At 38.2% G+C, this 26,666-nt stretch overlaps 1 protein-coding gene across 4 annotated transcripts in view; it reads right to left on the reverse strand.

The window, feature by feature from the left end:
• Positions 1–4,424: 4,424 nt before the first annotated feature.
• The window catches only part of atp11c (ATPase phospholipid transporting 11C), a 114,965-nt gene continuing 92,723 nt past the window's right edge, over positions 4,425–26,666 (reverse strand). For 3 of the 4 annotated variants that reach the window (XM_055643983.1, XM_055643981.1, XM_055643984.1), the window contains 6 exons: positions 26,296–26,434; positions 24,517–24,582; positions 21,748–21,851; positions 20,384–20,540; positions 11,870–11,978; positions 4,425–5,509 (listed from right to left, as the gene is read on the reverse strand). In XM_055643983.1, the coding sequence (XP_055499958.1) occupies positions 11,883–11,978; positions 20,384–20,540; positions 21,748–21,851; positions 24,517–24,582; positions 26,296–26,434 (562 nt within the window). In that variant the 3' untranslated portion in view covers positions 4,425–5,509; positions 11,870–11,882. The remainder of the gene's footprint in view (positions 5,510–11,869; positions 11,979–20,383; positions 20,541–21,747; positions 21,852–24,516; positions 24,583–26,295; positions 26,435–26,666) is intronic. The other variant, XM_055643982.1, reaches the window with a different exon arrangement.

Consider the following 26,666-nt stretch of genomic DNA (forward strand, 5'->3'; position numbering starts at 1 on the left):
TAATGCCATTGGAAATGAGTCCACAATATAGTCTGAAAGAAGATTATTTGGTTCATTGAGCCCGTAACTGATCCAGGATCACTCCACTCTGGCCCCAAAGATGCCCATTTTGAAAATGACTACTGAGCACATTTTTGCCAACTGTTCAAGAATTTAATCCAGACACAGATTGTTCATTACACAAAGATTATCCTCCACAACAAAGTGTTGGAATAACTCAACGGGTAAGGCAACGTCCATAGAGTGAATGAATCGGTGACATTTTAGGTTGGGACTTGGCGATCGCTTCGCCGAACACCTCTGCTCGGTTCGTAATAACCAACCTGATCTCCCGGTGGCTCAGCACTTCAACTACCCCATACATTCTGAATCCAACCTTTCTGTCCTGGGCCTCCTCCATGGCCAGAGTGAGGACCACCGTAAATTGGAGGAGCACCTCATATTTCACTTGGGCAGTTTGCACCCCAGCAGTATGACCATTGACTTCTCCAGTTTCAGGTAGTCCCTACTTTCTCCTCCCCTTCTCAGCTCTCCCTCAGCCCACTGGCTCCACCTTGTCTTCCTTTCTTCTTCCTCCCCCCCCCCCCCCCACATCAGTCTGAAGAAGGGTTTTGACCCGAATCATTGCCTATTTCCTTCGCTCCATAGATGCTGTCTCACCCGCTGAATTTCTCCAGCATTTTTGTCTCCCTTCTATTTTCCAGCATCTGCAGTTCCTTCTTAAATATTTTAGATTGGGATTCTTCTTTTGACTGATTTTGGTGGTGGGGGGGTGGGGGGAGAGGGGCGATTTTTCAATGGAGCAGTAAAATGGAGACATAAGGAACTGCAGATGCCAGAATCCAGGGAAAAATACAGAGTGCTGGAGAAACTTGGGGTTAGGCAGCATCTATAGATGAAATAGATGGATGAAGTTTCTCTCCATAGATGCTGCCTGGCTTGCCTCCAGCACTTTATGTTTTGCTTAAGATTGCAGCTCCTCCTGTCTACAAGATTAGCCTCCTGTTATCTCCGGCTCTCTTGTCAATCACCAGTAAGTCTGCATCCCCACCTTTCCATCAATGACATAGTTCTTCACGTTCTTAGATCACAAGGTGATTTTGAATACTTCTAATGAAGTAAATCTTAATTTTTTTAATCAATATCAGATAAATTAATATCTTCAGATGTACCTGGTGCCCTTCATTTCTCAGAACTTCCACTAAAATTATTTGAGAAAGCAAGATCAGATAAATTCAAGCTCAAACTCAAAAGGTCTTTTCTTGGAACAGAAATGGCTAGAGAGAATTCAATTCATAATTTATGAAAAGCATCCAAGAGCATAATTATTGTTTTGACTGAATATAAACACAAGGTTATAAAACTGAAAAATTGAGTTTGAAGCTGAGAGAGGGTCACCAGAACATGGATTCACCATAAGGCAAAAGGCGCAGACAGCATCAACGTTTAATAGAAAATAATTACATTTGAAAAGGAAGAATATACAAAAACAGCTTAGAATGTTTACTGGCACAAGAACCTGCATTGCAATTTTTATGACACACAACAGTGCCTTTGAAGGCAAACGATTGATCTGTGTGTGGCTCTGCCTATTTCGGTAATTGTTGTACATTTAGAAAGAAGATCACTGTTTGACAATGCGGATTCAAAGCCAAGACAGAAATAGTAATGTCAGAACGAGATGAGCACTGGCAGACCATTCTACTTTCCTGCGGCGAGGAGAAAAAGGAAGGGACTGAGAGGAAGAGCAACAAAATAAAAATCTACAGATCAGATGATCAACACATGGAATGACGGATATCTAATGCAGTGTCACCTCAGTTCTTCAGTACAAGTTTACTGACATTGCTTGCATAGCATGCAAAACAGATTTTCACCGGATCCCAGTACATGACAATAATAAGCAAATTCCAAAACCAATTATAAATTTGAAATGATCAGAAGCAAAACAATCAATTTTGAACATGATGTTTCAGCAAGGCCCACATGCCAGACTGGTTCAGAAAGTTACGACACATAGTATCCAAGGTGAGCCAGAAAATTGGATACAGAATTGGCTTTGTGGTAAGGGGCAGAGGTTAGTGGTAAAGGGCTGGCTTTTAGATTGATTGCCTGTGTCCAGGGGTGTTCCGCTGGGTCCTCCTGACATATTAATGTAGGTGGTATGATTACTAAGTTTCCAAATGTGGGCTGTGAGGGTGGTTGTCTACGGTTTCAACAGGATATAGATCAACTAGAGAAGGGAATGACAGATGGAATTTAACGCCCATCAGTGTGATATGATGCATTTTGTAAAGTTAAATCAAGTCATGAAATACAATGTTAGGCAGGGCCTTGGTGAATGCTGTTGAATAGAGAGACCTCGGGGTACAAATATTAATATTGACCAAATTAAAGATACTATAAAATGGAGGATCTGTGCATCTGTAGGGCCTACTTGTCCTGTCTGTGGAAAGTTACAGGCTGTGAATGGCGCCAGCTAGCCTGAGCCCTATATTGATATGCAGGTTAGGGAAAAATCCAGATGTCCTCTTTATTGTTAAAATGTAGGACTATGCAGAGGAGCTCAAAGGTGTTGCAGATGCATTATCAGGATTGGCTGGCTGCAAAGGGATTGTAAATAATGTTGCAGGATATTTGTGCTGCTGTTTGATGATTGGTTGAAGAATATAGCCTTGTTTGAATTGTGCACATTACCTGGGAGAATGTTGCGTTATTTGATTAATTGACTTCTTTCCAGAAGCTTCTGTAGAAACATTGTAATGGGATGCTTTGTAATTGGGTTGGGAAACTGTCAATAACACTTTAATGTAATCGATATGTGTGATTGGCTTGTAGGGGCGCCACCCCCATGTAGTTCTGCCCCACAGGGTTCGATGACCTATAAAAGGTAACCCCCACGAGGATCATTGTCGATCGGCTGGAAGGGCGCTTGGGACTGCGTGACCTCTTAGAGGTGTCTGCTTGCACAAGGATCAAACCTGCAGTGGTTAGGTATTGTATAGGGGATTTGTTATTGTTTCAAAAAATAAGGTTTAGTGGTCCAGTGCTTAACTCAGTGTTTTACTGAACTAGACTAAGGGAGGGGGGAGGGGGGGGCTTTAGGTGCATAATTACACAAATACACAATTCAGTTTAGAGATGAAGTGTGGAAACAGGCACTTTGGCCCACTGAGTGGGCCGATCAATGATCATCCTTACATGAGTTCTATGTTATCCCAGTTTTGTATCCAACACACTAAGGGCAATTTACAGAAGTCAATCAATCTACAAACCTCCATGTCTTTGGAATGTGAGAGGAAATCAGTGCACCCGGAGAAAACACACACCCAGCAAAAACATACAAGCGAAAAGCTCTGCAGTCAGTACCTGTAATCAGAATCGAACCCAGGTCTCTGGCGCCATAAGGCAACAACTCTACTGCTGTGCCTCTGTGCCATCCTGAAAATGGGAACATAGATAGACAAGGTGGCAAAGACAGCATACGATGTGTTTTCCCTTATTTTTCCTCCTGGGGTGAACAAGGTTCTATGGTTTGCCTTCATCGGCTGAGGAATGGAGTACAATTGCAATTACAGTTGTAGAAAATACTGTATCGTGTGCAAAGAAAACAAAATCACATGGATTGGAGGGCATCAGTTATCAGGAGATTCGATAGGCTGGGTCTCTTTTCCCTGGAGCCAATGACGCAACATGATAAGAGGTACACAATATTATGAGAGGCACAGATCATAATCGGGATCTGTGGGGTACATTTTTCACACAAAGTAGTTAGTATTCGAAATGAGCTGTCAAAGGTGGTGGTGCAGCCTGAAATGGTAAAATCTAAGAGGCCCCTGGACATGTATTTTAATGAGTAAGACAAAGTGTTTAAAGAAAAACGCCCTTTGGCCCACCAGGTCCTCGTCGACCAGCGATCCCCACGTATTTGCACTATTCTACACACACTAGGGACAATTTATACATTTACCAAGCCAATTTACCTACATACCTGTACGTCTTTGGAGTTTGGGAGGAAACCAAAGATCTCTGAGAAAACCCACGCAGGCCACGGGGTGACCGTACAAACTCCGTACAGACAGTGCTCGTAGTTGGGATCGAACCCGGGTCTCCGGCGCTGCAAGCACTGTAAGGTAGCAACTCTACCACTGTGCCTCCGGGCCACCCATTAAACTTGCAAATGATGATACGAAGTGGGGATTACTATACATGATACGCTTAAGTTCTGGTTTCTCTCCAACTGACTATAAGCAAAAACAAAGCTTAAGATGCATAATAAAGTACAATGCCCACCCCAAATCTAAGCCAAGTATCATTAATAATCACAACCACATACTCACAAACCACTTAGTTACCATGAAACACTGCTATTTTTATTCTTTGTGGCAAAATAATAAATCACCAGAATTCAAATATAAATGGACAAGTTATAAACCAATTTTTTCTAAAGAATATTTATTCATGTTTTTTGAGGTTTATACAGAAGGTTATTTTATATATAAAATGTCAGTATACATAATTTGTCAGACTGTAGTTCAATTAAGATCCAGGCTTCGCAGTTTCTTAATAACTAGACTACATCTTATGGACTCCTATATCTTCTGAATTATAAACATTCCATATTGGTAAAAAGTGAACAATGCTGACTTTAGGTCATGCTTAAGACAGTTACCACAGTTTAGAGCCCACCTCAATTCCTACTTTACTAATTTAAATTAGTTGGTTTTAAATAAAACTAAACAAATCCACTGGAGGCACAGACAGGACACACTTGTCTTCATTCATCAGCATCAATTGATCATTGGTTTAGCATTGAAAAAAACATGCCTATCTACCCAGATCACTGACTTTAGACCATGGAACATTTGAATTACACTAGAAAAAATTAATATGTAAAAAACTTGCCAGGATATTTCTTGGTGCATCACTATAACCAAGATTTAGCAAACCGTTTAATCCACCCGATAGTAAGTATTTACAGGCAACATATCACTTAAGTACAGGAAGCTGTTATAACAATTCATAAATTTGACAATCCCTGATTACTGAAATGGAGAATAAAATGTGTTTTGGAAGAATGACAATTCAGATGTAATCAATGTCAAACTTTTTTGCCCCCAAGATTTTCTTTGTCCCAAATTGTGTTACAAACTGCATTACAAAGCCATAAAACAAAAATAAACTCAGTCCACTGATTAAATTAAAAGTGCATTCTTAGAACACATCATATTACAATTTCTGATCTTCATCAGAAAATCTTCACCAATGTAAAATTCATATTCAGATACTCTTCAGATGTCCATTTGGGGTTACTTCCAATCAGTTTGTTACCAACTTTTAATATCAGAGGCACAATTGTGTAGAAAGTGGTTTCATTATGGATTTATCAATCCAACTGCTTAAATATTTCTTCACAGCTTAATCAGTTCTTCAGATTTTTTACTTCAATTAAAGAACTATCTGTAGTATATCGAAATGCCAGCAATTCAGGCACTGCATATCTTACACACTGTAAAGAGAAACACAGAGTGTTACTTTCAATGTTTATTGAACTAGTGCATCAGCCAAACATAATAGATAGCTAAAAGTAATCAGGAAAATAATGAAAAGGTCTGTGGACATAAAGGATACTCATTTATTAATTATTTACTCCAAGTTTAAAGCAAACTGGTTTCCTGTGAAGCCAAATTACTTTCTTGGATACTTGCTTTGGCTAAAAAGAACATTTTTAAAAGTGCATTAAGTAATCACATTTAGAAAGATTCCTATTATTTGAGTGACATATGTAGTGCATGTATAATAATTACAGGGGCTTACTACCAACTTCAAATTACAACTTATTTTTACCCTTAAATATTGATAGCTATTGGATTATTGGCATTTAATGCAAAAGATTTACTGTGTAACTTTGATTGAATTTTGCATAAAAATGCCACTTGCTAAAGAAGGATAATAAAGAGGTAAATTATTAGTGAACTCCCTGGAAGATTAAACGTTAAATAGTTAGAAGCCAAAGTTGCCTCGGTTTTCCTACACAGTAATGAAGAACTGTTTAGGTTTAGCAGTACTCCAGGTCAGATTACTGGTGTCAAACTGTACAGAAGGCCAAATTGTGGCCTGAGTTGCAAGAATCATTGAAATCACCTTAAAGTCTTATAATTTCAACAGATAATCACATTTGTTTCAAATAGATTAGCAATTCCCTCCAAAATGTGATTGCATCTCAGCTCAAAGCTTTATTTTGGGCTGTATTTTCTTGTGCAATTAAGATGCTGCAACTCCCTGCAAAATGGATTTGAAACTAAATTTACAAAAATAAGGTATATTAATGCCTTAGATGTGCTGGAGTAACTCAGCGGGTCAGGCAGCATCTCTGGAGAAAATGGGGTGATGTTTTGTGTTAGGACCCTTCTACAGACGCCTTGTAGTTTTTGCTCCAATTTGTGTTAATTACAGTTTCTTTAAAATATTGCTATTTATATATCTTTCATCGTGCAAATTTCTTAGTTTTACTCTTTCTTAGACTCAGAATTACCCAACTTCAGGATTATTTCGACAACTGAATCAGGAATATTAATTTACTAAATTAAATTTGCTTCCAACAGATTTGAATGCACAAATAAATGCAACTTCTCTAACGTGTGTTGGTGTAACGGTAACCTGATAATTAGTGGCACTACATTGTCAAGAGAAATTGTTGTTCTTTTAAATTCCTTCCTTCCACTAAAGATGAGCACATTTTTTTTTAATGTCAGGGATATCCTTCTAAAATGGCCTTTTTAAATCCGCTTGGCAATATTGATGTTCTATCCGGTTCCCAAATCACGAGGTTACACAAATTTAGTATTCATGGAATTCAGAACTGATATATTCTAGGTCCAATAGAGATAACGTTCAAATTATTTCCAACTTTGTGAAGGTTTAGTTTTTCTTTGCCAGCTAATTCTGCTTGTAATCGAAAAACAATAAAATTGAAATGAAACAAAGTCCTTAGATAAAAAAAGTAGCTGGTCCATCCAAAATCAAAGGACATTACAAGTTACTGTATTATTTTAAAAAAAAATGGTATGCTTAACATGCAGTAATTAAATTCAAAAACAAAAGTATCAAACAGGTCTTTATTTCTTTAAGACAAGAAAGTCCAGGAAAAACACTAACACTGCACAATTTCCAGGTTTGTCTGGAATATCAAATCAAATGAAAATCAAAAAGTAGCAAGAGAAAATAGTGAGAAAAATTCACATCAGGGCAATATCAAAAGTAAGTTAGATTGACTGAAGGCATGTGTTAAGACTTTTGCCAAACCTTCCCCCCATCTCAATTTCTACCTTTTTTCCCCTTGCATGTTTGCTGCTGTAGAACAAAAGATGTTTAATGTGCAAAAAAGTAATTTGCTGGTGCATCTACCCTGGCATTTTCCTGATTGTACGATGAATACAAATCTTAGCATTGGAGTTGTCCATTTCAAGCCTTGAATCCGTTCCACTCTTCAGAGTGGTCTCCCAACTGATCTCCATTTGCAGATTATACTTACATTTTACACAAATTACATATCTTCCTTTGGCCACACATGGATAACAAAACCCGATCAATCTTATATTTAAAATTAGTTTATCTGGCTCCAACCGCAGGACACACAAGGGAATTTATCCTGTGCTAAACTCTGCTAAACTCATCCCAATACAAAATAATATTCATCAGATTATTTGCAGTAATACCAGAGCTAGAAAGGGCTCTTAAAGATAGCAGAGTCAGGGGATATGGGGAGAAGGCAGGAACGGGGTACTGATTGGGGATGATCAGCCATGCTCATTGAATGGCAGTGCTGACTCAAAGGGCTGAATGGCCTACTCCTGTACCTATTGTCTATTCCCCAGTCAGCAGCCGTTTCTCTCCAGCCACCCTTAATTAATTTTAATATCTTAGAATAATCTTTTTCATCAAAATGACAATATAAATGTATGCATGCCCAAAACAATAAATGTGCTAAAGGGTTAACATTGAAACTGAAAATGGGAATAGGCCATTCGGCCCAACAGGACTAACCAAGAATGCAGTGGGATTAATGATCCCCACTATCCGGGCCATACCCCCATCCTGCTACTACTGCTCAGCTGGAGGTACGGAAGCCTGAAGTACCACATTACCTGGTTCAGGAACAGCTACTTTCCTACATTGGTCAGGTTTTTGTTCCAACCTGTACAACCCAAATCCTACCTCAGCGATGGAACACTTCGGCCCACCTCATTCACTCACATGAAACTTTTTTTTTTGAAATTATGTTTTTCTGCTAGTGCCTTACTTTTTATGCATTTTTTCCTTTTAGAATTTGATATGTAATTTCTGTATAATTTATGTATGGTTTTGTATTTGTTTGAATCTATATGCCTGTGATTCGACTGAAAGCAAGATTTACAATGTACCTGCGCTTCATTGTACCTGTGCATTTGAAAATGTTTGACTGGACTTGTTAGACCATTAAAAAATCAGTGATCTGCACTTAATTTCTTCAGATAATCTTTGATTTGTTTAAATATATTCAAGAAGTATTATGCAACTAATAATCTGATTTCTGTAGTCAACAATTCTACAGATTTGACATTCTCTGGCGAAGAAATTTCCCCTCATCCCAGTCCAAAATGGCTTATCCCATATCCTTTGGTGATAGTCACAGAGTAATACAGTGTGGAAACAGGCCCTTCGGCCCAACTTGTCCACGCCGGCCAACATGTCCCGGCTACACTAGTCCCACCTTGGTCCATATCCCTCCAAACATGTCCTATCCATAGAACCATAGAAAATAGGTGCAGGGAGTAGGCCATTCGGCCCTTCGAGGATGCAGCGCCATTCAATATGATCATGGCTGATCATCCAACTCAGTATCCTGTACCTGCCTTCTCTCCATACCCCCCGATTCCTTTAGCCACAAGGGCCACATCCAACTCCCTCTTAAATATAGCCAATGAACTGGCCTCAACTACCTTCTGTGGCAGAGAATTCCAGAGATTCATCATTCTCAGTGTGAAAAATGTTTTTCTCATCTCGGTCCCTTAACTTATCCTTAAACTGTGACCCCTTGTTCTGGACTTCCCCAACATCGGGAACAAACTTCCTGCATCTAGCCTGTCCAACCCCTTAAGAATTTTGTAAATTTCTATAAGATCCCCCCTCAATCTTCTAAATTCTAGCGAGTACAAGCCAAGTCTATCCAGTCTTTCTTCATATGAAAGTCCTGACATCCCAGGAATCAGTCTGGTACCATGTACCTGTCTAACTGTTTCTTAAATGTTGGGATAGTCCCAGCCTCAACTACCTCATCTGGCAGCATGTTCCATACACCCACCACCCTTTGAGTGAAAAGGTTATCCCTCGGATTGCTATTAAATCTTTTCTCCTTCACCTTGAACCAATGTCTTCAATTACCCTACAATTCCCCAAGAGACACTGTGCATCTACCCGATCTATTCCTCTTATGATTTTGTACACCTCTATAAGATCACCTCTCATCCTCCTGCACTCGAAGGAATAGAGACCCAGCCTACTCAACCTCTCCCTCTTGCTCACACCCTCTAGTCCTGGCAACATCCTTGTAAATCTTCTCTAAACCCTTTCAAGCTTGACAATATCTTTCCTATAACATGGTGCCCAGAACTGAACACAATATTCTAAATGTGGTCCCACCAATGTCTTATACAACTGCAACATGACTTCCCAACTTCTATACTCTATAATCTGGCTGATGAAGGTCAATGTGCCAAAAGCCATTTTGCCCACTTTATCCATCTGCAACTTGACCATGAAGGAACCATGCACCTGCACTCATAGATCCCTCTGTTCTACAACACTCCCCAGAGGCCCACCATTCACAGGGGGACTATGTATAAACTCTGCTGTAATTTCTACATAGTGAAACCAAAATGTATAAAAATGGCCTTTATCAAAATCTGACAATGTGCACTTAAATTACATGTGATTTTTTTTCTATTACAAATTTCAAATTATGGAGTACAGAGGCAAATAAATAAATGATGGGTCTTTGTCCCAAACATTATGGAGAGCACTGTATCGCTCCTTGGTGAAAATAAAGCAGTCGTAACCAGAACACTTTCAAAAGTTATTCCTTAGCTGCATCATGGTTCCTTAAAGTCAGGATATTCCTGCCCAAATAATTTGAAATGACAGCCAGCAGATTCAAAAAGGGTAGATCCTGTCTGACTAACATCAGACGTTTGAAATAAAGCTCTGTTGAAATTAACAAGACATGGATAAAACATAGAACAGTGGCATTCCCATGAAACAAAGAGGGCACCAGGGACCAATAACAAGATGGACAGTTATGACCAAGCTACTTCAGGCAATATCATTTAATAGAAAATATAATTAAGTGATCCAGGTGGGAAGAAACCATTTTGATCAAAAGTCAGTTTACTGAAATTACAGATAACTCCAATTAGCATTTTTATCTTTAAAAAAAAATAAAGCAGAAAAAGCCTTATTACATTTAAAAAATATTGACTACTTCAATGTTGAATTAGCAAATAAATGTTGGGGAAGGAGCCAACCAATTTGTGCACAAAGAAATCCACATTATTTTTAAAGATTAAAAAATATACTTGGATGGTATTGGTTGCGAAAATATTTGGTTTAAAGTTTTCAAAGTGAATAGAAATAATGAAGTCTGTTTTGAACATTCACTTGAAATTGATTTTTTTTTCCCAAAAGGTTGACCATCTAATGATGTGGTGCTTTCTCAGAACCTTATTGGAATATTGAGCCGGAAGATGCATCGTTGGGTGGAAGCCTAGCTGATTTTAAGTTGGCTGACCACATTAAAAAATTGCATTGCCTGCATTAACACTATACAGTTTAGATTAGAAACCAAAGGCAGTGCTGCAGATGTTGGAAGTCTGATATAAAAACAGAAGCTCAGGAAGTACTCAGATCTGACATGATATTAACTGTTTCTCTCTCCACAGATGCTGCATGACTCGATATGGATTTCCAGTGTTTTGTTTCATTTTGAATCAGATTGTGGACCATACTCAGCACATGGTTCCTCAATGGACATTTAAGCATTTATTATTTTATCCGGGTAAAAGGTACCCTAATCTACAGTTACTGTGTTAACATCAATAGAATTGATGGCAAATTATTGGACAAAGTCAATTCTAACTACATGAGTGTGTGCTTTCTAATCATACAGATTACAGGGGACTCACATGATGGAGCTCGATAGCAAACCAGTTTCATTGATTCAAGGCATAGCGCGATGAAGGAAAAAAAAGGTTAATTTTGCACAAGGACTTTACTAGTTCCTCAACATCCCCCCCCCCCCCCCCCCTCCCCAATAACCAAAGTTAATGCACCCAGAAACTACCTAGGTCCCACTCATTTTACATTTGGTTCATTACTGTATATTTTCTCAAATATTAAATATCATATTAATGCATCTAGTTCAGAATACATCACAGAAACATTACATAATAGGATATCACATAAATGGAGGGCAACAAATGACATGCACATGATGCTCGCTCAACAATACTCCGTGCTGGATTATCGTGCATCTCTTTATAGCATACCTGGCATTCACCAAAGCAGTTTTGCATGCAACAAATTGAGCTGAAGCCATATTCATGTGTAATGCATGAGTAACAAGCCCCACACCAACAGCAAATAAAAAACTTTGCACAACTCTGAAAACTGAAGCACAGTGGCTGTTTATTCATCTGTACCTAGAGATGCAGGTTGATAGATTGCACAATTTATTCTTGATATTATTAAAACGATTAATCAACCTACTTAAATGAAAATCAAACTAATCCAAATTAAAGATCAAACTAGGAGATAACTATTAAAATACCAGTACCTGTCAATGCCAATCATGATTCAATTGAGAAAGATCTTGCAAGAAGTGGTTCAACAGGGGATCTGGGGGTCGTTACTGAATCAGCAGCTTTGTTATAGACCAAATATCTCTGTAACAACGAGGTGAACAACTTAGAAAACTTCTATAGCACAGATTGTGTTGGTAATAGTTATCTAGGAGATTACATCACTACAGAAAGGGAGTTTTCAGTCTTAAGTTTACAATAAAAATCTGAATAGCTGCCACAAACACCTGAGCTAAAATGGAAAAAACTGAGTGGAGTAGAAACTCCACCTCAAAAATTAATTTGCATTAAGATGTTTCTAGCAGCATAAGAGAAAATGAATCAAATTGATTATAACACAATATTTAAAATATTTAAAAGGTACTACGGGTTTACCAATCCATCCCTTCAGCTCCTGTTGAACAGAGCACAGTTAAAAGCCTAAACACAAAATGCTGGAGTAACTCAGCAGGACAGGCAGTATCTCTGGAGAGAAGGAATGGGTGATGTTTCGGGTTGAGACCCTTCTTTGGACTTAAAAGTTAACAGTTAAAAGCCTTCTTTCTAGCCACTCGCCCTTTCCAAATCTCACACAAGGGAACACTGTCCACATTGGATGGTTAGCCATCAAACTGTACAACTACAAAGGCCTAACGAAGACCACAAACATCAGACTTCACTGACGAGTATCCCTATCTTGAGTCTTGTTTCATTTTGTTTGAAGCAAAAACATTCAGACATACAGTGCCCTCCATGATGTTTGGGACCCATCATTTATTTATTTGCCTCTGTACTCCACAATTTGAGATTTGTATTAGAAAAAATTCACATGTAGTTAAAGTGCACATTGTCAGATTTTATTAAAGGCCATTTTTACACATTTTGGTTTCACCATGTAGAAATTACAGCTGTATGTATACATAGTCCCCCCATTTCAGGGCACCATTATGTTTGGGACACATGGCTTCACAGGCATTTGTAATTGCTAAGGTGTGTTTAATTGCCTCCTTAATGCAGGTATAAGAGAGCTCTCAGCACCTAGTCTTTCCTCCAGTCTTTCCATCACCTTTGGAAACTTGTATTGCTGTTTATCAACATGAGGACAAAAGTTGTGCCAATGAAAGTCAAAGAAGCCATTTATGAGACTGAGAAACAAGAATAAAACTGTTAGAGGCATCAGCCAAACCTTAGGCTTACCAAAATCAACTGTTTGGAACATCATTAAGAAGAAAGAGAGCACTGGTGAGCTTACTAAATGCAAAGGGACTGGCAGGCCAAGGAAGAGCTCCACAGCTGATGACAGAAGAATTCTCTCTATAATAAAGAAAAATCCCCAAACACCTGTCTGACAGATCAGAAACACTCCTGGGGAGTCGGGTGTGGATTTGTCAATGATCACTGTCTGCAGAAAACTTCATGAACAGAAATACAGAGGCTACACTGCAAGATGCAAACCACTGGTTAGCCTCAAAAATCGGATGGCCATGTTACAGTTTGCCAAGAAGTACTTAAAAGAGTAACCACAGTTCTGGAAAAACGGTCTTGTGGACAGTGAGAGGAAGATTAACTTATATCAGAGTGATGGCAAGAGCAAAGTATGGAGGAGAGAAGGAACTGCTCAAGATCCAAAGCATACCAACTCATCTGTGAAACACAGTGGTGGGGATGTTATGGCCTGGGCATGTATGGCTGCTGAAGGTACTGGCATAATTAATTCTGAAGTGTATAGACACACCCTATCTGCTCAAGTTCAAACAAATGCCTCAAACCTCATTGGCTGGCAGTTCATTCTACAGCAAGACAATGATCCCAAACATACTGCTAAAGCCACAAAGGAATTTTTCAAAGCTAAAAAATGGTAAATTCTTGAGTGGCCAAGTCAATCACCCGATCTGAACCCAATTGAGCATGCCTTTTATATGCTGAAGAGAAAACTGAAGGGGACTAGCCCCAAAACAAGCATAAGCTAAAGATGGCTGCAATACATCCTGGCAGAGCATCACCAGAGAAGACACCCATCCATGAATCGTAGGCTTCAAGCAGTCATTGCATGCAAAGAATATGCAACAAAATACTAAATATAACTACTTTCATTTACATGATATTGCTGTGTCCCAAACATTATGGTGCCCTGAAATGGTGGACTATGTATAAACACTGCTGTAATTTCTGCATGGTGAAACCAAAATGTGTAAAAATGGCCTTTATTAAAATCTGACAATGTGCACTTTAACCCCGTGATTTTTTTCTATTACAAATCTCAAATTGTGCAGTACAGAGGCAAATAAATAAATGATGAGTCTTTGGAGGGCACTGTATTATTAAAACCCTACCGTTAACTTGGGCAGCATCTGAAGCCTTTCTGGTATCAAGGTCTGTGCCATAAATAAGCTAGATTCACTGAAGTTCACTAGCTAGATTAGCTTGGAAACTGTTCAAAACAATGCATTTTAGTTTAAAGGGAAAATAGTGATAGATTTGCACAGGGCCTTCCAATGCAGGCATGGCTGTGTGAATTATGAGAAGCAGGCCAATTGCCTCTCAAACCTTCTCAGTCATTTAATAATATAATCGCTAAAACATCCCTTTCAACAAAGTGATCATAGTGTTAATTTGCCTACCAGTGAAATTTACAACTGCAATCTTTGATCCAATGGTTAGCTGGTTCACAAAAACCTTGTGCTAAATCTGCATTAACAGCATTGTGTTAATACATTACAACCACAGCACAATCTATTATTTGGTCAATTATATAATTACCATGATGTTATTGAACTCTCCTGTGGGCAAACATCAAATAATGGACTAATTCTTAGTCAATCTTTTCAAATTAAAATGTAGGCACTTAGTTTATACTTTGTGGGATTTTCACTGGAATTCTCCCCTGCTTGGCTACAGTCATCATAATAACTAACTGTAGCAGATAAATTGACATGGCCCCAATTAAGCATTTAAATGGAGAAAATACATTTACATTTCATTAAATTTTTGCAAGCACAAGTATTTAAAAATATAATCATGTGCTGCTCTTGCTTACTGACTCAATAAAGACATGATCAATTTTTAAAGTGGTGACACGCACTAAGAGTTTTCAAAGTGTCCAACCAAGCTAACCAAAAATCTGTGTCTAATCTCTAACCAAATCACAAGAAAGCAGGTTCACTTCTGGATAGCACTTTGATGGTCTCTTCTTCTTGCGAATGAAACATAAACCAAAGGAATAGTTAGATCTCAAGCCGGGTGTTGAGTAGCCAGGTTGTTGGCTCTGCGTCAATGTCCGTCAGGCCCTGAGCTCCATTTGATGGTAGAGTCCTGCAACAGCAGATGCTGTGGGTCTACCTCAAGGGGGCAGAAGCTCCACCTGGTAACCTTAATTAGGAATCATCTTTAGGATGTCAATGGTGCTAAGACATTAATCATTTGGTGGCCTCAGGATCAATGTTGGCTTTACAAATGTTTATTTAATTAAAATGGGGGAAATCTTTCATGCAGTCAACAGAATAGAATTTAGGCTGTCTTAGTGGGTATATGTTACTGTTTTGATCTGACAGGGGTTTTTTTTCTACTTGTGAGTGCAGATATAAACAGCAGAATTTATTTTCTCAGTTCATGAATCTCTCAAATTTTCCATCTCAACACTGTAGAGGATGCAGCAGTGCATAGACAAGCCAATCGTTGGACTGCAGGCGAGCTGAATGTTACAGAGAACATGGAGGAAAGTGGAGCTGAGCGAGAACCTGGCCTACTTTTGCTTATTATTCTTGTGGATGAGTTAGCTAGAGCAAGTTGGATTAACAATCCGCCAACTCAGAATCACGATCCACAATGGATGTAGTTTTAGTTGCGAGGCTATAGGCACTATTTATTCTTAACAATCATGCATGGAGAACAAGAGCGCTCCACAACCTGGTTGGCAAACTACTCAATATAACAAAGAATTATAAAGAAATGTCACCATCCTTCTGATGATGACATAGTCACAGGTTATACCATCTATACTATACTATCACTGTTTGCAGTGACAGAAGCAGCTGTTTATCAGCTACAAGTGTCATATTTTATATCTAGGCATTAGCTAACAAACACTTTGGTCTCCAAGCTCAGGGTTCCACATTTGTTACAGCACAGCTTGGCTGATTCGCTATAGCTAGTATATGTGCCAACTACTGATATTATCTGAAAATCTGAATGAAAAAGAAGTGGCTTGAATTTGATTAGTAGCCAGCTTCTGCCATGTTGATGGTATCGAGCAATCTGAAAATCAATAGAATTAGGAATCAAAGCAACGTAGGTACTCTCCTGAACTGGAGACTCCTCAAAAAATTAAATACACTGCTAGTGTGAGGCATGAACGACAAAGCAAATAGCCAGGCACATACAACGTCAAAGCATGTAGATGAAAACCAACATTGAACATGCTTTTTAAAATGCATATGAAATGGGAAATGAACAGAACCAACCATGATACTACTTAAATTACACTCTCACACTTTTTGGGGCATCAAAATAAAATAGACGACCCAGTTTTAATAACTTGCCATTTGCTATGTACAACATTGTTATTAGCTATTCTTCCCACATGCAAGGTATACTTTTGCATGATGAAAGGTATATGACTTCCCTGAAAAGGTAATTAACTGGTATCATTACTAGTTTTAATGTGCTACCATGTGTTCACCTGGCGTTTTCAGAAAAAACAGAATGAGAACCGTGGTAACAATTTACGAGATAATCTAATCCCGTTATACTGAGATTACTTCAATAGTTACTTATTGTGCTGTTAAATCTTTATTTTCATGTTTTCGGTCAGCAGATATTACACTATAAATGTAAGAAATCTACTTCCAATAGCTTGATTACTGCTTACAGATCCAGTGACACTGAAAACTACTGGACTGCCACCAGGCAATAGAGAATAGATATGCTGGCTCCCAATTCAAATTAAAATATATAAGCAGTCTTAGTTTAAAAGCATCATCACCCACGATTGTCATGTACAAGATTTCACAATAAAATATATATATATATAGCTTTTCACAATTTTATATACATGTAAGACCAGTGTTATTTCAGAAAGGTGCATTTAAATAAGTAAACATGCACACAAAATCCATCAAAGTAAAAGGTGGAAAAATCCATGACAGGCAAAAAAGAAATACAAGTTATACATGGAAAGGAAGAGAGATCACCTCAATCATTCCAAGAGAAACTCTGGTTGCTGGAGGTTTGTGAGAGCATAAAGACTGTAGACTGTCTGGAAGAAGGCAAGTGATGTCTTGCCTGGTTCAGAGTGAGAAAGGAGGGGAAAAAAAGAAGAGACCCAAATGGGGATTACCAGAAATATTTCAGGCAGGCATGTTAAAAGATTTCAAAGAGAGAAGGAATTGCAAGAAATCAAGAGAGTTCCACAAATCAACACTGCTTTGACCAGTCATGCACCACAAAACTTAATACAGCACAGATTCTTCTGATCATCGCCATTCAGATGCAATTGAAAATATTGTGAATAACTGCAACATTAATTGCCATCTTAAGTTTAGCATTTAAAATATTACATTGCTTGAAAATATTCTCACTTTGGAAAGGTTGGTGATTTTCCTTACATTTTTCTGGTTCTTTAAATATAGTGCACTATTTGATGGAGAATTTTGTAATTAAGTCCAATTATGCCATGCTAGCGACTGAAAATACTGCATCCTTGGGGGCAGGTATTTTATTAGTGTATCCTCAGAAAAACTTGAATACATTCCAATAATTAAGTCTGCCTCATCTAGATTTAATAGTTATTACTGCCACTTAACTGAAGAATCTGTAACATTATTCAAGTGCTGTGCAAACTTTTGTATTTAACGAGCCAATGTATATTGTCATTTAAATTTACGATCTCTGGTTTGTTCCTCCAAGAGTTCATTTATAGGATTAATGGAATATGAGCTCAGATTTGATGACAATCCAGTGCCCATGCAAACAGATCCTTTGTAAACCATCAAATATTGATGAAATACCAATAAAATTGTAGATTAAAAATGAAAACAATTTATCTGTCAATTAATAATTTCATTCTTCATTGCAGCTCAAAACAGAATAGAATTGTTACCTATAACAGAATTCTACCAGCATTGGCCTTATCCCTGCCGTTTCAATATTATCTTGATGACTCAATTTCTCCATCTCCACTATTCTCCTTTACAAGCAATTTACCATGCAACTGTAAGAAATACAACACTGCTCTTTTATCTCTTCCCTTCTCACCACCCAGGGACCCACCAAGTCTTTCAAGCTGAAGCAATTCACATGTCTTCTTCCAAATTAGATAGTGCATTCGCTGCTCATAACATGGTTTTCTCGACATTAGAGAAATGAAACAGATTGGATAGCCATTTTACAGAAGACTTCCTTTCAGTCCACAAGGATTATCAAGTATTCAGCCTCATATCACTTAAAATTCTACATCCCAATCCAAATCTGATCTCTATCTGTGGCACCCCTTACTCCAATGAAGCCCCATGCAAGATCAAGGAATGGCAAGTCATCTTTCACCTGGGTATATTAAGGCCAATCGGACTCATCATTGGATTCATTCTATATCTTCAAATCACAGTGCAGAGAACAGTCTTTCTAACTCTTTGAAGTTAGACTGTAATGCTCCAATCTGAACACGAAATGTGCTCTCTCCTGGGTGTACTTTGATTCATTTTTTTAAATTTCTATCTGTAACTGTAAACTTTTATAGTAATTGGTACCATGATAACCATGGTCTGCATCCTATCACAGACAATCTTGTTCTCTCCACCCTTTCTGCAACTTAAAATCCATTTGTCTTCTCATTTTCCAGTTCTGATGTAATGCCCTGGATCCAAATGGCGACTGCTATTCTGCCCACTGATACAGCTCACCTTTCTAAGTACTTTCAAGCTGCTGCCCTGCAAATCTCAGTGTAACTTAGCATTTAGTTGCATTCAGATCACTTTGCATGGCCCTGTGCAAAAACACTTCTGGCAAGGCAAGAATAAAATGGCCCATGAGCTTTTAAACAAGAGTCATTCTAATATATTCATGAAAATTACTGCACCATTTCTTTGTCTGGACTCTTTAAATCCACCTCTCAGCAAGTGAACACTTATTGTAATTGTGTTTAAACATTAATGTTTCTTCTTTCAAGATTAATAGTTAAAATTTAAAGATGAACCGAGGGACAGGTTTTTCCATGTAGAAGTTGGCAGCTATATGAAACAAGTTGCCAGAGGGAGTGGTAAAGGCAGATACAAATAAGAGGTATTTGGGCAGGTACTTTGATAGGAAAGTGGTACAGGGGTGCAAGGACTAATGAGGGCAAATGGAATTAGCAATGAAAGGCTTCTGGGTCAGCATGGTCATGGGCCCAATTTCTATGTTGTTTACACTGACTCTGTAAGACTAGTTATGTTTAGTTTGGACTTATACCCAAACATTTCCCATCTTAAATTTTCAGATACAAATACCCCATTTGCTAATTTTTTTTTTTTTTAATTTTCCACCTGTTTAGCTTATCTTCACATTAAGAAAAGCTACCACTTTCTACCACCAAATCCCATTCTTTAAATCTGTACAGAACAAGCTGAGCTATGGCGAATAAGGCTCAACTAGCCTGGGTGCTCTAGTAAACATTAAATGCAATACGAGAAAATCATTTTATACCCAAGTCGTAAGAGTTCAGTTCATGGTTTTTAAATTCCAAGAACAGAAAATAGTCTTTCCAACTGTTAGAAGCTAGATTTTAATGCTCCAAAACATCAAAACCTATGCACAAAATGTATACAAAACTGCAAGTTTGCTTGGCTTAGTTTCAATGGAGTTTACGAGTAGGAAAAACGTAATTTATTTTGCTGCTGTCTTATTCAGCAGGTTATCTTACATCATTATTCCAGAAGGGACACATTTCAATGTAGGAAATGTAACAAATGAAAAAATATGTAGGTAGGAAAACCGCATTTGGTCAATGAAACACAGCTTTTCCAGATTTTGAGAGAATCTTATGTGAAAGTTAAAATAAAACACTTGAGTTTTTTAGGAAATCATTGTGGTTAAGAGAACAACTAATGCTTTACAATGGTTCACAGAAAGGAAATCTATGATTAAGACAATTTTATTGCACTTTAAGAAATTATAAATTATTGTGAAGAACCATATTACATTGCGAAAAAAAAGCATTTTTTTCAATAATTAATATCACCAGCAAAAATGGTAAGAGCCATCAGCCACAAAGGAATACGACCAATTCCCATCGTTAAGTTCCGTCCTTACTGCTTATTAAATGCATGTTAGAAAGTTTAAATTTCTAGCAGAACTAATGAGTGTAAAGTAAACTATCACTTCTGGTTGCAAAAGCAACTATAAGTATCTTCAGGTTTTGGGTATTATGACAGCTACTTCTACCATTTGCACAAGAGCTCTCTAATAGCCACTGTGAATTAAAAAAAAGTTAAATACAAGTAGATCAGTCCATCACATTCTGAGGGCTTGACACTTACCTGCAACTGTCTTCTGCCCACTGGTCTGCTCAAGAGTTTTACCACAATATCAGGCACCAAGCTAACAACTATTAATAAAATTATAGCCAGCCAAGCTGAAATAGAAGTCAGCATTTGTGCAAACACAAAGTGCATTCTCTGTTGTTGCAGGAACGGCCTGTCAAAAAGAAATTAAAACAATTAAGTTTAGTGTTTTCAGGACATACATGTTATACCAAAGTATAACGCAAATCATGTGCCAAAGTTGATATAGTGATAATATGAAAGTTTAAATGGTTTAGCAAGAAATACTGTTGAAATCCACATTCAAACAACAATCTGTGAACTGTCCTGTTCAGCCACAAGATTGTAGATGGAGCACTGCATTAATGAAAGTATTCTAGCCATTTCTCCAGATTGGTACAAAGTCAATTTCTACAGAAATGCTCTTACACAAAATAATGTCCCTACAGAGATTGTCAAAGACAAAATCCTTTTAAAATATAAAAAAGTGTGGGAGTAACTCAGTGGGTTAGGCAGTATTTCTGGAGGGTATGGACAGGCCAAAGATGTTGCCTTACGCAAACACTTTGCTCTCTATGCAAGATACCAGCAGCTGCAGTTGCTAGTGTCTCCCTTTTAAAATATAATTGGTGCGTGTGAACTTAGCAGTACACAGATGAAAAATTATATCATAAGATAACACACATGTTGCATAGCAATTAAAAACTTATAAGGAAATAAAATGAAGTAAATATGTTCTAAGGAAGCTCACATGATCAAATTCTTGAACACCATTTTGAATTTTCTGAACAATCTGACATTCTTTCATAACTCATGAGCACTTCATGGACTTCCTATGCAATATTTCATATTTGATAATGAGTAATTGTAAGATCTAAATTTGGAATTGCAACACTGCTTTCATTCTGTATATTTCCCTGTCATACTTCATAAATATCCTGCTAGATCAGGGATTCATTGCATGATTTTAAATGACATTCACCAATTCACTACCATTGAGCCAACTGTAACCCATGATAGCAAATTGCATTTACAAAATAAAATCGGATAATATTCTTTTCTCCTATCCTCTCATTCACCCGCCTCCCAACTCTGCCCCCTATCCATAAATGCTAACTGGCCTGCTGAGTGTTTACACCATTTCCTGTTCCGTTTTTATTTCAGATTTCCAGTATGTTTCGTTAAAAAGAATGGAATTCTATTATTGTTGAAAATATGGAACAAAAATAGCAGTTAACAGTTCAAACTTGCAAGTTTTCTTCAAATCACTCCATGGCCAAAAATGGCGCATTTGGTAAATACACCAACAAGTTTAGCAAGATACAGTTTTAATGGAATTGCAAATATCCTTATCTACTTACCATATAATGCCACCCCAAAAGAAAGAGAAAAGGACAAAAAAGGCTAAAGAGCCCCATATTACAAAGTGGTTGGCCCATGTCCAGTATCGTGTGTCCAATACCAGCTGAAAATACAGTAAGACAAAATATGAAAAATACATTATCCACCGAATACCACTGATGCGTACATGCATGACTTTCCTTTAGCATTTTGCAGCAAATAAAAATTACTGGAAAATTGTGTTTCAACTAAAGATAATATTGGGAAAAATTAAAAAACACAAAACAACATCTGCATGTTCTAAAGGGAAAAAAGTAAGAACTTTTCCAACCAAATCAGTGTACCAGTTGACAAAAACATGCACACTCCACGTACAGTATCAAATTAAAATACATTCCCAATTAGTTTGAGGAAAAGGAAAGTTTGAGATTGCAAACACAGAGAAATTAGCTATATAGAAATAACTGCCAACAGATGTTTAATGAAGCTAGAATATGGGAAACTGAGGTGGCGATCTATAGTTTGTAATCGAGTAGACTGGAACAGGTTTAAGACCATTTCTTTCAGCTTGAATGAGGATACCTTTTGTCATCACTGGTGCATTGCTGACTGTGTAACAACCAAGACAATTAGGGTCCATCTTAACCAAAAAGCTTGCATGATCCAGGAGATTCACACTCTGCTCAAGACCAGACCCAAGGTTTTGAGATGACGGCTTCATACTGTGCAAGAAGGCCAAGTATAAACTCCACAAAGGTGATCAGGAATGGTGAGAATAATTCCCAAACAAGCCAGAGCTCAATTCAATCGAGCAAATGCCAGACTGCTGCAGGGTCTGAATATCACCCCCTCTCACTTTGATAGTCTGGTGTTTTTATTTGCTTCAAAGGAACCACTGTCATTACAGTCCACAAGAAATAGAGTGATCTCTCTCAATGACCACCACCCAGTCCTTTAACATTATCCAATACAATATAATACAATATGGGTTTATTCGTCACATTGCACATAAAGTGCAAGTGAGATGAATATGTCAGCAGCGATACAATGAGAAAGAACACACAATACATAATACAAATTTAACACAAACATCCACCACAGCATTCATCATTGTGGTGGAATTCGCAAAATTTGGCCATTCCCCCTCCATTTCCCCCTGTGGTCGGGACCAGAGTCCAGAGCCAGTCCATAGTCGGCTCTTCCCCACCGGAGACCACGGCTTCAGGATGGTGTAGGCCGCAGGCCGGCGGTCGAGATTTAAAGTCCCCGCCGCGCCGCAGCCACAGACTGCAGGGCAGGCGGTAGAAGCTCCCCTCCAGGGGTGATGTTAAGTCCACGCCGGGTCCACGGTAGAAGTTGGCCGCGGGCCGGCGGTGATGGCTTCTTCCCCCACAAGGGATCCCGGGCTGTAGACGCCACGCCAGCTGGAACTCTTCAGGCTGCCGGCTGCCCCGGGCCAGCGAAACGGAGCGCTTCCCTCCGGCGAGCCCCAGCGAGGGCTCACCCGCTCCACGCTGAGAGTCCACGCTGCGCCCGCCGCTGAAGCCCCGGGCGCGTCTCCGGGAAAGGCCACCCGATCCTTGTTGTTAGGCCACAGGGGAGGTGACCTGGAAAAAGTCGCCTCTCCATGGAGGAGGCGGCCAAAACTGGTTTCCCCCTCATCCCCCCCACACCACCCCCCACACATAACACACAAAGAAACACAAAAAACACACTTTAAAACATACTAAAAAACAAAAAAAGTTGAAAAAAACGGACACGCTGCTGACAGGGCGCCAACCATAAGTGCTTTGAAAGATAGATAATGGCCCACATCTGTGCCCAGACACCTTGGAAAATGGATTGGAAGAATATCTCTCTTGCATCCCATTTAGCTCTTAATACCCTTACAATAAGAACACCAATATCAGGATATCAGCTTAGCCTTCAACGCCAAACTCATCCCTCAACCTCTGGATCTTGTTCTTGAAACCCTCATCTTCAATTGGCTGCTGGGCTTCCTGACCAGCAGACATCAGTCGATTAGAATTAGTTATAACATTTCCTTCACCTTTATCCTCAACACTGCTGCTCTTCAGGGCTTTATGCTCAATTCCTTGTACACCCATGAGCGTTTGGCAAGTACGACGCCAGCTCAACTTCAAGTTCCTTGGCATCCATATCACCAGCAACTTAACCTGGTCCATTTACACTGATGTAGTGATCAGGAAAGTGCATCATTGTATTACTTTCTTAGGCATTTGAGAAGATTTGGCATGACCAAAAGGATTCTCTTAAACTTCTAAGCATGCGCAATACAGAGTATTTTGACAGGATGCATCTCACCCTGGTTTGACAACTGATTAATTATCATAAAAGATCAGGGTTCAATTATAAGGAGCATTTACAAAATGTATTGTTTTATTTGCTGTAATTTACACGATGGGTGATTTCATTGAAGTTTTTGAAATATTGAAGAACATTGTATGAACAAAGTTATTTTTTCTCATTGAATCTCAGGCTAATATTTTGAGCTTGTTGTTTCAGGGGTAATATTAACTGACTCTTCCACAAGCAACACAAAATGGAAGATGTATCTGAGAGTATTATCAATATGGGCCAATGTATATGGCCACAGATCAGCCACAATCTGATAATTGTGCACTGGTTCCAAGGGTTATGAAGCTTGTTCATGATCTTAGGACATCACTTAACTCGATAAATCAGGAATAAAATTATGCTGGGACACTGTGCCAGGAAATTTGAAGAGTGATTTTCACAAATGCAAGATAATTATAAAAAGCACAGACCTTGAAATTAACTGTAAATACCAAAACCGTAAAGACAATTGTTCCAAAAGTCCAGTTCCCATAAACCTGTAATAAATAACACAAAATCAAATACAAGACCACATAAGAATGCAGCCAACATTTAATTGTTTTAAAACCCAAATTAAAAAGACTAATGATAATAATTTAAAAAAAAACTCATTTTATTGCTGACTATGGTCTAGAAAATAATATAGTACTCATTGTTGCTAGTGCTTTCACAGATACACAGGTTGGTAAAGAAAAGGCTTTTGATAGATTGGCCTTCATCAGTCAGGGTATTGAGTATAGAATGTAATAAAAAAAGAACTGCAGATGCTGGGTAATACCAAAGATAGCAATTGTTTATGTTAGGTATAGAAGTCGGAACATTATGTTGCAATTGTAGAACATGCTGGTGAGGCCACATTTGGAGTATTGTGCTCCGTTTTGGTCACTCTGCTGTAGTAAGGATATAATTAAACTGAAAAGAGTGCAGTGAAGATATACAAGAAAGATGCTGGGACTCAATAGCCTGAGCTATAGGGTGTGGATGTGCAACCTAAGACTTTATTCATTGGAGCAAAGGAGACTAAGGGACAATCTTGTAGACGTGCATAAAATCACGAGTTATTGATAGAGAGCACAGATCATTTTACACAGGATAGGGGAATCATAGATTTAAGGTGAGATGGAAACATTTAATAGTTTCTTAGATTCATATATTAGAGAGGCAACTTTTTCATTCCGAGGTTGGTGGGTACAAGGAATGAGCTTCCATACGAGGTAGTTGCAGCAGGTAGAACAACACAATTTAAAAGACAATTGGACATGGGCAGGAAAGGTTTAGAGGGGTATGGGCCAAATGCAGGCAAATGGGACTATTAGATGGGGCATCAACGCCCAATGGACGTTGGGTTGACAAAAAAAAGTTTCAATACAAGTTGCAATGGGGATTAAATAACTATTCATTATCCTTCAGCAATAAAATAGGCACATTTTCCAAATGTCAACTGCAGATAAGAAAATAAAATTGGAAATTCATCAAACGTAACTTTTTTTCCCACAAACAGCACAGAATGTGAAATGCAAATTTATAACTAAATTCATTTTCAGTTTCACCCCAGGGCACACTACCGCTCAGTGAGAATCTGAACATTCTCACTGTTACACCATTTGTGAGGTCAAGAGCAAAACAAATACAGAGCTACAAACATCTCACTTGTCACCTTCACTGCAGTCTACACAGAGCCTGAACAAGTTATTTTAAATCGTGAAGAATTAAATTTTACCAAGGATCATCGGCAGTCATAAAATGCGAGGTCATTATTTAATTTGCGGAACATTTACCAAACTTCTAAGAATCAACACAACCATTTGAAGAAATACCAAATGAAGTCTTCATCTATTTCTGTGATTCAAAGTACAAGATCACTGAACGTTTAGAATGGTTGGACTACTTCCAATATTCTGAATAACATCAAATGAACTCGAGAGATTAACTAATTATTTGTGTTTTTCGTTTATGGGATGAGCTGTGCTGCAATCTGCCTACAGCAGCAAATGGCTCTATGCTATCAATTTTATGACAGTACTTGGAAATGGTTCTGAAAGGCCAATTAAAACATAGTCCTTTTATTCCTCAGTACTGTTAATAACTGAAAATTCAAAATATTTACATAAAGCAAGATTACCACTTCATATTTATTGTACACATTGTTTAAATGATCAAAAACAGAAACAAAATTATACTATCACTAATGAAAATATTCCTATACTGACCTGCCCATTCCCTGAAAACAATGATGTATTATCGTAAAGGAAATATGCTCCAAAGAAAAATACCAGTCCATTGAAAAGCCCGAGAATGGTCCAATAAAGAAAAGGTTTCCACTGAAGCAATGCATTATTGGCAATGTTCCTGCGAAAGATAAAAGAAAAGTCATGCATTTGAAACATCTAGTTAGATTTCAGATTCCTTCAGAACCTTACTTAACATATTGAAAGTAAAGGCGTATATTGCATACATTTATTTGTACTTGTATTTGCACTGTTGAACACTAGCAACTGAAGTGGTGTTAAGTATCTGGCTTTTGACCATCAATACAAAACCGATTTAAAAGTACAGGCTGTGAACTTAATTTAGGCCTGTT

Source organism: Leucoraja erinacea, chromosome 12 (assembly GCF_028641065.1).
Source record: "Leucoraja erinacea ecotype New England chromosome 12, Leri_hhj_1, whole genome shotgun sequence".
Lineage (NCBI taxonomy): Eukaryota > Metazoa > Chordata > Chondrichthyes > Rajiformes > Rajidae > Leucoraja > Leucoraja erinaceus.